Source organism: Parasteatoda tepidariorum, chromosome 8 (genome assembly GCF_043381705.1).
Source record: "Parasteatoda tepidariorum isolate YZ-2023 chromosome 8, CAS_Ptep_4.0, whole genome shotgun sequence".
In the NCBI taxonomy this organism is placed as follows: Eukaryota; Metazoa; Arthropoda; class Arachnida; order Araneae; family Theridiidae; genus Parasteatoda; species Parasteatoda tepidariorum.
The window spans coordinates 85,900,092-85,912,680 of NC_092211.1; the positions used below are offsets into that span (position 1 = coordinate 85,900,092).

At 29.8% G+C, this 12,589-nt stretch overlaps 1 protein-coding gene across 1 annotated transcript in view; it reads right to left on the bottom strand.

The window, feature by feature from the left end:
- LOC107443870 (protein O-mannosyl-transferase Tmtc3) overlaps positions 1–12,271 on the bottom strand; it is a 42,278-nt gene extending 30,007 nt beyond the window's left edge. The window contains exons 1-2 of the mRNA XM_016057875.3: positions 12,132–12,271; positions 1,125–1,331 (exon numbers count right to left, since the gene is read on the bottom strand). Of these exons, the coding sequence (XP_015913361.2) occupies positions 1,125–1,331 (207 nt within the window). The 5' untranslated portion in view covers positions 12,132–12,271. The remainder of the gene's footprint in view (positions 1–1,124; positions 1,332–12,131) is intronic.
- Between the last annotated feature and the right edge of the window lie 318 nt (positions 12,272–12,589).

A 12,589-nucleotide genomic window follows, 5' to 3' on the forward strand; every position in this document is an offset into this window, starting at 1 on the left:
GAAACTCATTTAAAATCACATTTACATAACCTGCTAATTCATTAATAATCTTTACATAAAAGTTAAAAAATTAAACAGTTTAGACACTAAAATAAAATTATGTGTAAAAAAAGTAAAATTAATTTTACCTTACATTATTTTTTATGGATGACATTAAATCCATTTATAATTGCCATCTATAGTCAAATAGTTGCATGAAAATATAGGCAATAAATCAAGATTAACTATATAAAAATATTAGAACCATGGGAGACTGTAATTAAAACACAATTTAATTGCATTTAGTAAATACAGCACCTGTTGTTTGAATCCTTATCAAAAGTGAAATCAAAAAAATGACTTTGAACGAGTTTGCGAATAAATATTTAAGCAAAAAAAAAAAAACAGAACTGTTATTAAAACTTGCCGATGCATTTACAAGGAAGAAAATATTAAATACATGAAAACCTCTTAAGTTGCTTGTGAAAACTGAGCGAAGGTATAAGGCAACTATCAAAAAAAAAAACTTCCAAGTTTCATCAGGCAATAAAACAGTATGTTGTTTCATTGCCGGTATGTTTTGAATCATGTCATCGTCACAAAGCATTTAATTTTAATTATTATTTTGCAGCACACAATTTTTTACTTATTTTTTTTAATTTTATAATCATCATTGAACAGCTGATCCAATTTTGAGGTTACAACTACAAATGTCCAAAAACAAACCCTTGAAATTTTGAACCCAATCAGGAAAACAAGGGAGTTCCTGGATGAAGTATTGGGAGAAATCCGCTGTTATGGAGGACTTTTTGATGGAACTAATCCGCATTTGCGTTACACGGATTGAAAAACAACGAAAACCTCCCACTGTTAACCTGACAGCAAGTGGACTCTTAGCTCATTATTCGTCTATGATTAAGGAACTATTACGTCAGCACTGAGGTCGATGCAAGCGGGGTGCAGAATTCATATCGATCAGCCATCGCTGGTATTGAAACCTGGGTCACTTCATAGGGAGATGAGCATTCTAACCCCTGAGCCACAATGGCTCCTTACTCCATTTTTGACTAGAATTCTATTTAAAAAAAAAAAGAACATATAAAGTTTGGTGATTCTGAACAAAGATATTTTAAGATCAGACTGACCTTATGTATAGGTGTTCCCCAAAAATCATTAAAGAAAAGATTAAGTACAGGTGTGGAAGGTCTGAGATCTTTGTTGTCTCTAATTGCAGACATGTCATCAAAGACAAATCCACAGTACAGGGAATTATAGTAACACAGAAAGGCTGCGACTACTAATACAACAAAGTGTAAAGGTCTTTGTGTAGAAGTTTCACCACTTGCAGTCATCTAAAACAAAACAAAGACAAATCAGGCAAAAATCTATTTCACAATCAATATTTACACTATTTAACAGTTTTTAATAATTTTAAATTCAAAAATGTAGCTTAAAATTACAAGGCTTTAAACAATATTAAAGGTAAATAACATTATAAAAAATAACATCACTAAACCCGAACTGTGTAGGGGACAGGGAACTGGCCTTGCATCAGAAAGGTTTTAGATTCGAATCTTGGACAAGGCATGGATGTTCTTTCATTCTCTGCACCAGCTGTGGAGCATTGTTGGCCCACCTAGAATGGTGCCAGTGAGAGAATGGCCAACAAATCTGCCCTAATACCCTTGAGTTGAGGCGGGCATTGGAAAAAATAAATACATAACATCCTGGTACCTCCGCAGAGGTATAAGAGCGCACTTACCAGAAAAAATAAGCACCAATAAGCACCATGAGTTAAAATCAAAATATTTTTTAATTATAAAATAAATTTTAATTCGTTCATATATAATAATAACCCTAATTCGTTCGTATATAATAATCTTTGAATGTAATTACTATAAGATGAGTTATTTTCTATTATTGTTAAAAAGAAAGAAAAAAACATTAAAATATGATAAATGTATACAGTGTTTCAATTTAGTACCTTAATTCTATCTTTTAATCACAATTACTATTTTCATTTTATTAAATTAAAATAAAATTGATGATTATAAATATCCGAATATCTCTTCACCACAGTGTTCTTGCTTCACATTATAAATATAAATTTTTTAAGATAAGTCTGAGATAAGATGCACTTTACTTCTAAATCTTGCAGAGGTGTGCACTTAAGTCTATGTACACTATTGAACCAAAATAGTTAAGAGATCTATGTCAGGAAAAAAAAACATGTTTTTGAATAATAATTCATTTTTAGAGCAATTCTATTAACACTTACTCCAATTTTTAATAACTTTTAGATACATAAAATGTTTTTTTTTAAAAATTAAAAACTGCCTGTTATGGACATAACATATTGTGTTATGTCTGTAAGCAACTCCCCTCCCCCAGCAGCAGAATTTAAAAAATAACTCTACAGCACTATATTCAAAAATTCAAATTTCAACACATTAAGGCAAAAGTAATTTCTGTGAAACATTTTCAAAGATTAAATATAAATTTCATAAAGTTCAACGTAAAATTTTACTTTTTATGTGGTTTAAATTTAATTTATATTTAATATAATAATACTTAAGCTTTATCCAAGAGAAGAGAAATGCGGCGTTTTTTCTAAACCCAATAAAATAAATCAAAAAGTTAAGTTCAACTGGCAGATGATAATACTAAAATCAAAATCTTTAAATTGACAAAATCGTAGTATTTGGTGTTCTAATTTGGGTCAATTTAAAGTTTCTTCAAATAAAATTCATAAAAATACCTTCGTGCAATTTTTTTTTTTTAAAAAAACGTTCACTTCACAGAATGAAAATATAAAAGATTATTCAATAAACGCATATTTTGATGATTAATACAAATTCAAATAAAATATATTTCAATTGAACAAAATTAATTGGAAAAATCACTTGGATTTGAGATGAAATGGTCAAAAATAATGCCAGACAAAAAGTGATAACTCAAATTCGAAATTAACGTGTCTTAATATCGTATTAAAAATTTTACATTTATTAAAAACCATGTAAAGCAATTACGGTGTAGTAAGAGATCAAGAAACACAGATTTACTATAGAATATATGTAAATTGAGCTCGTCAAAAAGTGATGACTCAAATGTGTGATTCAAAATTCTCGAAATTTTTTTATTTTTCAAAAAAAAAAAAATCTATTGTGTTCAGAAGCTTTTGCGGGCCGCATATCAACAGTCGGTGGGCCGCATTTGGCCCGCGGGCAGCAGGTTGTGCACCCCTTAAATAATGGAAAGCCAATTTCCTGTCGAACGTAAAATATATATCGAGACATTATCGAGTGTCTTATTGAAATGTAGAATCAGTTCCTTCCACATGATCTTAAAAAGGAAGCATATGTTTCCGCAACGTATCTCGATGTGTTTTAGATGTTCGTGTTCCCTTAAGGAAATGCAGGGATCTCAGCCCATTAAATCCAAATGCTCCCCAAGCCATTAGAGTTTTGCCTCCTAGATGATAAGGTTCTTTTCGGAGGTAGTGCGCCAATGCTGCGAAACTGTGATTGTGCAATATTAAAAACATATTTAAAAAAATAGATGTGTTGATGTGATGTCCTATATCACTGCCTGTTCAAAACAAAACCAATTAAGATATAAATATGTCATTCAACCTTAGCACACGCACAAATTATTTTGTGCCGGGATAGCCTGGTCGGTAGGGGCGCTGGGCTTAAGTCCGAGAGTTCGAACCCCGCCGGCCGAAGACTCCCTGTGTAATTGGTGACTGATGTACGTTAAAATTCTGTCGAGTCGCAAAGTCCTCCATTGTTCCCATAACAAATCAATACATTTGGGGATACTGGATTGGAGATCGATCGTTCTCTGATTCAGGTCAAAATTACGATCTGTGGATGAATGAATGGATGTATGAATGGGTCCGCCTTATAAACAGGTGTGACGTATGGTGTGGCGAAGTCGTATTCTTGGCCATAGATGGCGCCACTGAAAAACAAGAATCGCACACTCTGCCTTAAATTTGCTGGGTTTCACCAAGCAGGCTTGCCAGCGTGGCTAGTGGCATTAGAACCAACCAACCACAAATTATTTTTCTAACTCATCTATAAAATGTTTCAATAAAGTAATTTTCAAAAAGACCTTTCTTATTGTATATGGGAATCGAGTCCCAGTTTAGCTTAAATGTTCATACGTTGAAGTTGAAATCCTCCTAATCAAAAGCTCAGATAGGACCAAAGTTAAAAAATGAACAAATTTTGAGGTACGGAGCTTTAAAATTGACCGAAATGCTTCGAACAACTCATTAGAAAGGACACTTAAAACATACGTAGCGTGGAAGTAAAACTCTCAATACTTTAATATGAGTTCATTTTTTGGCATTGAGACCCAATGAGGACTTTTGTTCTGGAAGATTTCAACTATAAAATATCATAATTTTAATCACATCGACTGGGAACCAATTCTCTTATAAAATGTGCTCGATCCTTAGTTGAATAACAAAATATTTTACAGCAATAATGTAACAACATGTTTCAGAGAGACTTTAGAAGCTCGCCAAATTATTAAGTTACGATTTTTTTTTAAAGCTATTTCCGTGCCTATTTGAATGCAACTTTCGACCATAATTATTAGATAACATAAAATTAACATGAAATTAAGATGTTTCAGATAAATGAAAGTACCGGTTCAAAAACACACAGTTAATAAGTTCAAAATGGGAATGCGCCACTAGCTGCGTACGATGACTTTTCCGGTCATGATTTGTTGTGTAATTCTTAATCTTTATAGTCTGCCCTAGAAGTTTACATTACTTTAAGTTACAAGCAACATTTACTGGACACCCTATACAACCTTCATTCAGTTTTTAATATTATTAGCAAATAAAAAAAATTGTTTAATCTACACAAAATAATACAACAACCTCCCGTTGATTAAAAAATGATGAATTCATAATCTTAAAAAAAAAAAAATTATATGAAGCGAAACCTTGAGATTAAATTAGATTATAAAATCATAACATTTGAGAAATGCAAATTTGAGCGATATGCTAAACAAAGAAAAAGCTACTCTTTCAACAAAAAAAAAAAAAAAACAACAACAAAAAACTAAGCATATCTTTTCACAGAAAGCACTTTATTTCCCCCTCATATTTCGAAAGGGAAAAAGTGAGATAGGGGGGAAAAAGTTAATTTCAAAAGGATGCGGCGTTCCCCTCCCCCTTTTTTTCCATTTCATTTCTAAGATCTAATTTACTCAATGAATTCTCACTCTAATGCCACTAAAGTAAGAAAAACTCATATTGATTGGACGAAAATGGAAATAAAGCTTTTTCTGCTGGTTGGCATTTAGTACACGTCCACACACAGAAAATACAGAAGTTAGCAAAAGAGAGGGAAAGAAAATACCTTTGTTTTGCAAATGGGGGGAAGAAAATTATTCCACTATTATCTGGAAAGTATCCGACAGAAATGAAAATTCTTATTGTAACAACTAGATAGAAAAGAATGCTACTAAATATACACTTAATTTAAAAGAGAGAGCGGGAAGAAAATTAATTGAAAAAGAAGAAAAAACGTTTCTTGAAAACAAGGGGGGGAAATACTTCTTTTTTTTTTAAATTTTGTTGAATTAAACATATTTTATAGTATCTAAAAGCTCCCTTAGAAAATAATCCCCCTTTATATTGTGCCAGGAAAAGGTATCCCCATGTTATCTCTTAAATGCATTTATTTTAATAAAATAAATAAAAGATTTTAAAAAAAACGGTGATAAGCATTTAAATTGAAAATTAGAGTAGGAACGTGCAATAACTCGAAATTCTAAATATTAAAAATTTATTCAATTTACTTCATTAATTTGACAATTGAAAATCTGCTATAGAAAAAATAAGAGAATACATACATTTAACAATCGCATAAAAGCATCAAAGGAAGCATTATTAAATTTATCAGAAAAGTAAAAAATTAAAATAAGGAAAATAAAAATAACAAAAAAAACTTAGTTTTGTTTACTTATAGAGCTTTGTCTACTCCCACGATGTTTGAAAGCGATTAGTCGTCAGTGTACGATTTTTACCCACCCGATTTATACTTAGAATATTTAATGCAAAAGATTTTTAATCCACTGTATGTTTAAAATAAATAATAGAAATTAAAAAAAAACAGCGAGACGTGAAAAGATTAAGGGTTCAGAGTAATGCAAGGTAGTACTATCATAATTTCGATCAAAAATGTGTAAAGTAAATTAAATAATAAAATGTTAAATAATAAATGTATCATTAAATAATAAAATATGTAAAGTAAAATATATAGAAGGCTGAGGAAAGAAATAAAAGAATAAAAAATGAGCAATAATAAGTTTGGTAGGAAAAAATAATGAAATTAAAATAGAATATTTCATGTTTCAATTATTGTGAATCTATAATACAATTGGAATCGTTTTAATTCCAGACAAGTTTTTAAAATTATATTTAAATTTTTTTTATTGCAAATTAAGAAGTTTATCCTAGAAGTTAGATTTTTTTTACAAAACGATATTTAGTAAAATAAATTATTTAGCTTAAATAAATTATTTTATTTTTAATAACAAAATTAAAGACACTAAAACCAACATGAAGTAAATTGAATAAAAATTTGGTTACGAAGGTGCATTTTAGGTAAGATAAAATAATAAAAATAAGATTGATGTGAAAGTTAAAAAATAAATTGTTTATATTTAAAACTGATAATAATGAAACAATTTTGTAAATGTGCCATTCAAAAATACCGCAAAAGTATGCAGTCAGTAATACCTTTATTAATAAATAAATAAAAAACAATATTTTCAGAAAGACAGAGTAAATATCTTAAGTGTAAAAATAGAAAGGGAAAATAGAAACTTTCCTTGGGCACGAAGAAAAAAAACAGAGTTAAACTTGAATTAAACACATTTTTAAAAAGATTTTGCAAATCAAATTAATAGTTCAAAATATTCTGGTTGCAAATATATCTCATTAGAAACATAAAAAAATTGACCAGTAATAACCCAATGGAGCGATTTTATAAAACGACAGTTGATTTTAAAACATTAAAAAATCAACAAGAACCAATTAAATTAAAAGGAAGGAAAATTACCATGGCAGCTAGATATGCAACACAGTAGACCCAGAAAACTGCGATGCTCACGTTCCGAATGTTGATTTTAGTTATTTCACTTTTCCGGATCTGAAAAGGATGCGCAAGAGCAGGGGGGGGGAGTACACTGGCATTTGTCTGAACAGATAAGAGAAAAGGATGAGCTCTTCCAGACTACCTGAGGGAGAGAATGATAGAAGGCAGAACATTTTGCCATTGCTCTATGAAAAGTTGGCTTCCAAAGCTTTTTATATTCCAAACGCAGTATGTAAATGTTACATATTGCATTAAAAGAGAGGGTAGATTTTGCAAGCAATTGAAACGACCTTTTTTTTACCCCTTACATCAAAATCGCTGTGGCAGAATTTATTTCGGACTTTCTGCGATATACCTCTCTAATACTAATATCTTTCTGCAAGGTACTTCTAAAAATAACAAATATCAGGAGTCTGCTTAGAAGAAATTTGGGTCCGTTAACGGACCCTTCACAAAATACCTTTTCATAAAAAAGAACCCTTCACAAAATATTTTAAATTAAAAACGGACCCTTCACAAAATGATTTTTCTTTTAATCGGAATCTTCACAAATTTGTTTATCTTCATTAGTGTTTTGTTAATCGAATAAACCCTTCCCAGGGGCGAAAACAAGAAAGATGGATGTAAACGAATTAAGTTTTGTCTCCGGCAGACGCTTCTTCTTTTATTTGTCCGAAATGAATATTCTGCGTTCAGCAGTATAGGCTAATTACCAAATATTTGTATGTTGCATCTCTAATTTTAAAGCAGCAATTGCTGTTTATTTTTGAAAATTTAATTTTTTTATTATAATTTTACAGTGCCGAGCATAATCTTGTATCTATTTACAATTTAAAAAGTCCTTGAAAAAGTTTTTTGCAATAACCGGACCCTATTTGCACAAATTCATAAAAGCAGGACCCTGGTTGAAAGAATGTGACTTAACGCTTATTTAATATTCATAAATTACGAGAAATTTTTTCACAATTTTACAAAAACCGGACCTTTCACAAAATGACTGGACAGACCCCTGAATATACTTGCTACTAATTTAAAGTAACAAAAGCGTCAACTTAAAAAAAAAGGGTTAAAATAAAATAATATAACTTTTTTATTTGAATATGTAATTTTTTTTTTTATTCTAATATTATGACCGATATTCTGGCATTTTGTAGGGGGGGGGGAAACACACTCATTATTTCTTTTTCGCATTTTGTAAATCATCTCAGTAAAAACAAATTAAAAAAAAATCGTGAAATCCGTAACGGTAACTACTAAAAAAAAAAAGCGACTGCGAAACCACGCGAATCGGACTCTTCGAAAAGAGGTTACTAAACGCGTGTTTTCATTCCGTGGTTCGAAATCAATAGTAATAACTACATAAAGAAATAGAACGAAAATTTCTACAGAAAAGAAAACCATAATTTTTTACTTCATTACTCTTTATATTTCATTATTCTCAAATTTAAATATAAAAATCGCAAGCATTTTTAACTACTCCGAAGGCATCTTTTGAATATAATTCAGAAGAAAAGATAAAATAAGAAAAGATAAGACAGAAAAAAAAAATTTTTTACTTCCCTAAGGAAAAATCTTTCCGCAAGAACTCAGAAACCTTCAGCGACAATGTCACCGTGTCGCCACGGTTCCGCCAGCTAGGAGGATCAAAATTTAGGATTTTACGGCCTTAAGACAATTGTAACAATTGTTGCCCAGTCAAAATAAATAAAAAAAAAATAATTTATAAAAACGAAAAAAAAAGTCGTGCTTTGAATTAGTTCCCAAAAAGCTGGAAATGATTTTATTTTACCAAGGGCATCTCATAAAATAATAATATGAATTTGCGACGGTTTCTAACAAGAGCTCAACTTTTGAGAGCCAAAGAATTGCAAAATTTTACGAATTTTCATATTTTATTACAGCTGAACGATACATCATACACAAAATTTTGTATGTATCAAAATTAAAAAGCATTAAATTTTGGACTGAATGGTTTATTTTTAGAAGTCGAATTTAATTTGATGGCTTGGTCTGAATTAGTAGTCGCAAAATTTTTCGCTTCTCTTGAAAAAGGCGTTAAGTTCACTTTCTAACACCTGTGACTAAAGTTTAACCTTTAGCAGGGTAAAATAAAGATAAATTTAACTTGTTTTATTCTCACATTAGAAGCAGTTGAATTAATTATATTAGACGTCATTGAGTGTAAAAGCTAGAAAGATACACTTGAGTCACTTTGTACAAATGGTAGATAAATGCTTATAGTAGGGGTGCACTTGTTTTTGGAGTACAGGGCCACTAGCACAGTAAGTTGACTTACGAAAAGACGCACACATATATAGTTATGTTGACAGCAATACTGTAATTTTTAAATAAACCTAAGTGTTTTAATCGTTAAATCAAATCCTTTTTACCAGTTAACTTAGTTAGATATTTGCAGAAATAAAATACTTTTGAAAATTTAATTTTTAAAAGNGGCATATTTTCGAATCATCCTTTAAATAAACCTAAGTGTTTTAATCACTAAATCAAATCCTTTTTACCAGTTAACTTAGTTAGATATTTGCAGAAATAAAATACATTTAAAAATTTAATTTTTAAAAGTACAAAAAGCAGGAAAATATAGGACACTTTTAAATATCTGACACTTTTCATCAACTTTATCAAAATAAATTTATTTTGATAAATCATTAAGGGAGAGTAATGGGTTTTTTTTTATCACAACACATGAAAAAATTCTAACAATAAGAACTGCAATGCTCACAGAATGAAAGTTAAAAAAAAAGGGGGGGCGTTAAAATCATTTGATTTAAACAAAACCATTACAGTAAAAATTAAGATTCATTATTTAATTGGAAATGTACTTTATTTATGAACTATTAGAAGTTTCATAATAAAATTTTTAAATAGTAAAAGTGTTTTTTTCTTAAAAATATAAATAAATAGTTACAAAAATCTGAAAACAAAATTACAGAACAAGCTGTTAAAAATTCACGTTTATTTTCCTAATTTCTCGTTTTGCAATATTATTGTCCAACAAAGGATAAGCTATGCTTTGTGCTATGTAGACTAAAGCAAAAAACACTTGAATAAAACACAAACGAAAATATATAAAGGGACATATTATGGTTTCAGTTCTATAAATAAGAGCTTTCTTCAGTCTCTAAACACGAAATCTCTCTCTTACTTTAGTTTTTAGTTAATAATATTGTATTAAAATTTCCAGATTTTAAATACTATGTGGAAATGCATGCAATACACCAGGATATATGATAAACTATAGATAAATAATTAAACATTTCTTAAACAAACTCCTGACTATTGCAAGTTTAGAAAAGATGGGGGGGGGAGGTTATTGTAGAAAACACTTTTTAACAATTTTCACGATTACAAATGTTTAATTTTTTACTTATCAACATCTTAATGAAAATTTAATAGTATTTCTCTTCAACTAAAGGGCTATTCATAAATGATAACAAGCTTGGAAAGTAGTGAAAAGGCAACAATAAAAAGTGGGGGCATTACACACTTTGGTTAAAATAAAAACATTTACAATGAAGAGATTTAATATTTTTAAAATTGTTGTTTTTATATTTCATAAAAATTACTTAAAATTATTTTTAGTTCTACAAATTTCCTTAAGACAAAAAGCTTTATGTTTAAAAATAAAGTTTGAAACGTGATTTGTTATGTAGTGCTTTGTTTCTGAACTGCAAGTATCGTTTACTTATTAATGTGTGACATGTAACAAGAGGGAGGTAGGGTGTATGGTGAAGTGTGACACTGACACTTTGTGACAAGGGAAAGCAAGGCCAAAAATATTGCGGGGAAAATGTGACATTATTTATCAAAAACCCTTAAGCTAATATGTAACAAATTAAGGAAATATAAAAATAAGCACATTTTTAACTCTTCAACTATTAGACGAGGATATCTCCGCATCCTGATCTGCCATGCCAAAAACAATCGCTAAGCCGCCAAATAAATTTTAAATTAGAAAATTTTTTAAACCAACTGTAGAGATTTGCCCAGTTGTGGTTACAGGGGATATTTGATATTTTCATATCGTGATCTGTCACGCCAACTATCCAAATAAATTTTAAACTTCTACATTTTTTAAAAAAAAAAAATAAACGTGGAGATGTTTCCCCTGCCTAGATACTTTTTCGGTTGGTCCCTTTCTGTGATGTTTTTTTTTTTTAGTTCTTCGCAGGCCATCGCCCGAACAATAATTTGACAATTATTTTGCTACAGATCACAACACAAAATTTTTATACTTTTTAAGTTGGTCTCCCTTTATGTTTTTAGTTTCTCACAGACACAACCTGAAAATCGCCACAATTTAGCAATTATTTTGGTGCAGATATTGATACAAAGATTCTCCCAATTAGTCAACAGTAATAATTAGCAATACACTAAGATAAATTTAAGTGCAGTTATTTAAATTTAGAATACAAGAAGTTGAAGGGTCAGTTTTCAGTTTAACTTTTTTTAATATGTTAGTAACAATATAAAAAATCTTAACTGCAAACATTTAAATAACTTAATGAATTAAACATCCTTTGCAAACATTTTAATAACCTAATGAATTAAACATCCTTTGAATCCATTTTCGCATCCCCTGAATTTCAATCACTAAAAATTTAAGATTTCAGATGTATGATAACAATCAATTTTTTTGAACTGTGAAACTGAATTTTATTGTCATGAAAAAATAATAGATAACTTTTATAGTATGGCTCCTTGTTCTGTAAAATAAAATCAATAAAAGACATAAAAAATGTTACAACAGAGAATAAATATTCCTGAAATAAATCATATTGATTTCTACACAAGAACAAATGATTTATTGCAAAATCAAAACACGATGTAAAGATTCAATAATTCTTTCTATCTTATTGTATATATATATATAGATGTTTTTACACCAATCGCAAACACACAAAAGCAAAATAAAAAAGCATTTATTATACATATTAAATAATGAGCTCTAAAAAGTTGACTAAAAATTTAGGAAAAAAGAAATAATCAAAATTATTCATCGTATCTTACCTTTAAAAAATTAATAACCTATCACGGAAAATTGACTAAGGCACGTATAGGACACAACCAAAATATAATTTAGTATCATTTAGAAAGTAAACATAATTTGACAGCCATTAAATTTACCTGGCGATAGCGATGATTTTCATATAAAGGTTATCGATTATAAGAAGTATAGAAGATAAAGTATACACTAAAGAACCATTTACACTGCAACCAGCATTTCAATGTGATCGTGTGACGAAATTAACTGATCGTTAAGAAACGGTTAACAGTAGAACACTGAAGTCAAACATCACTGGCTGCGGTTAGAGTGAGAATGAGAGATATGTGATCAGCCTGCAAAGGGACCAAGAGTGTGTGGTATCGATCCTCAATAAACTGTTCTATCGTGAAGTGCTCGACTTCACGCGTAGGTCATTGGGCTAATACAGCAAAGGAGTCATCCCCTCTGCAGAGGATTAAAA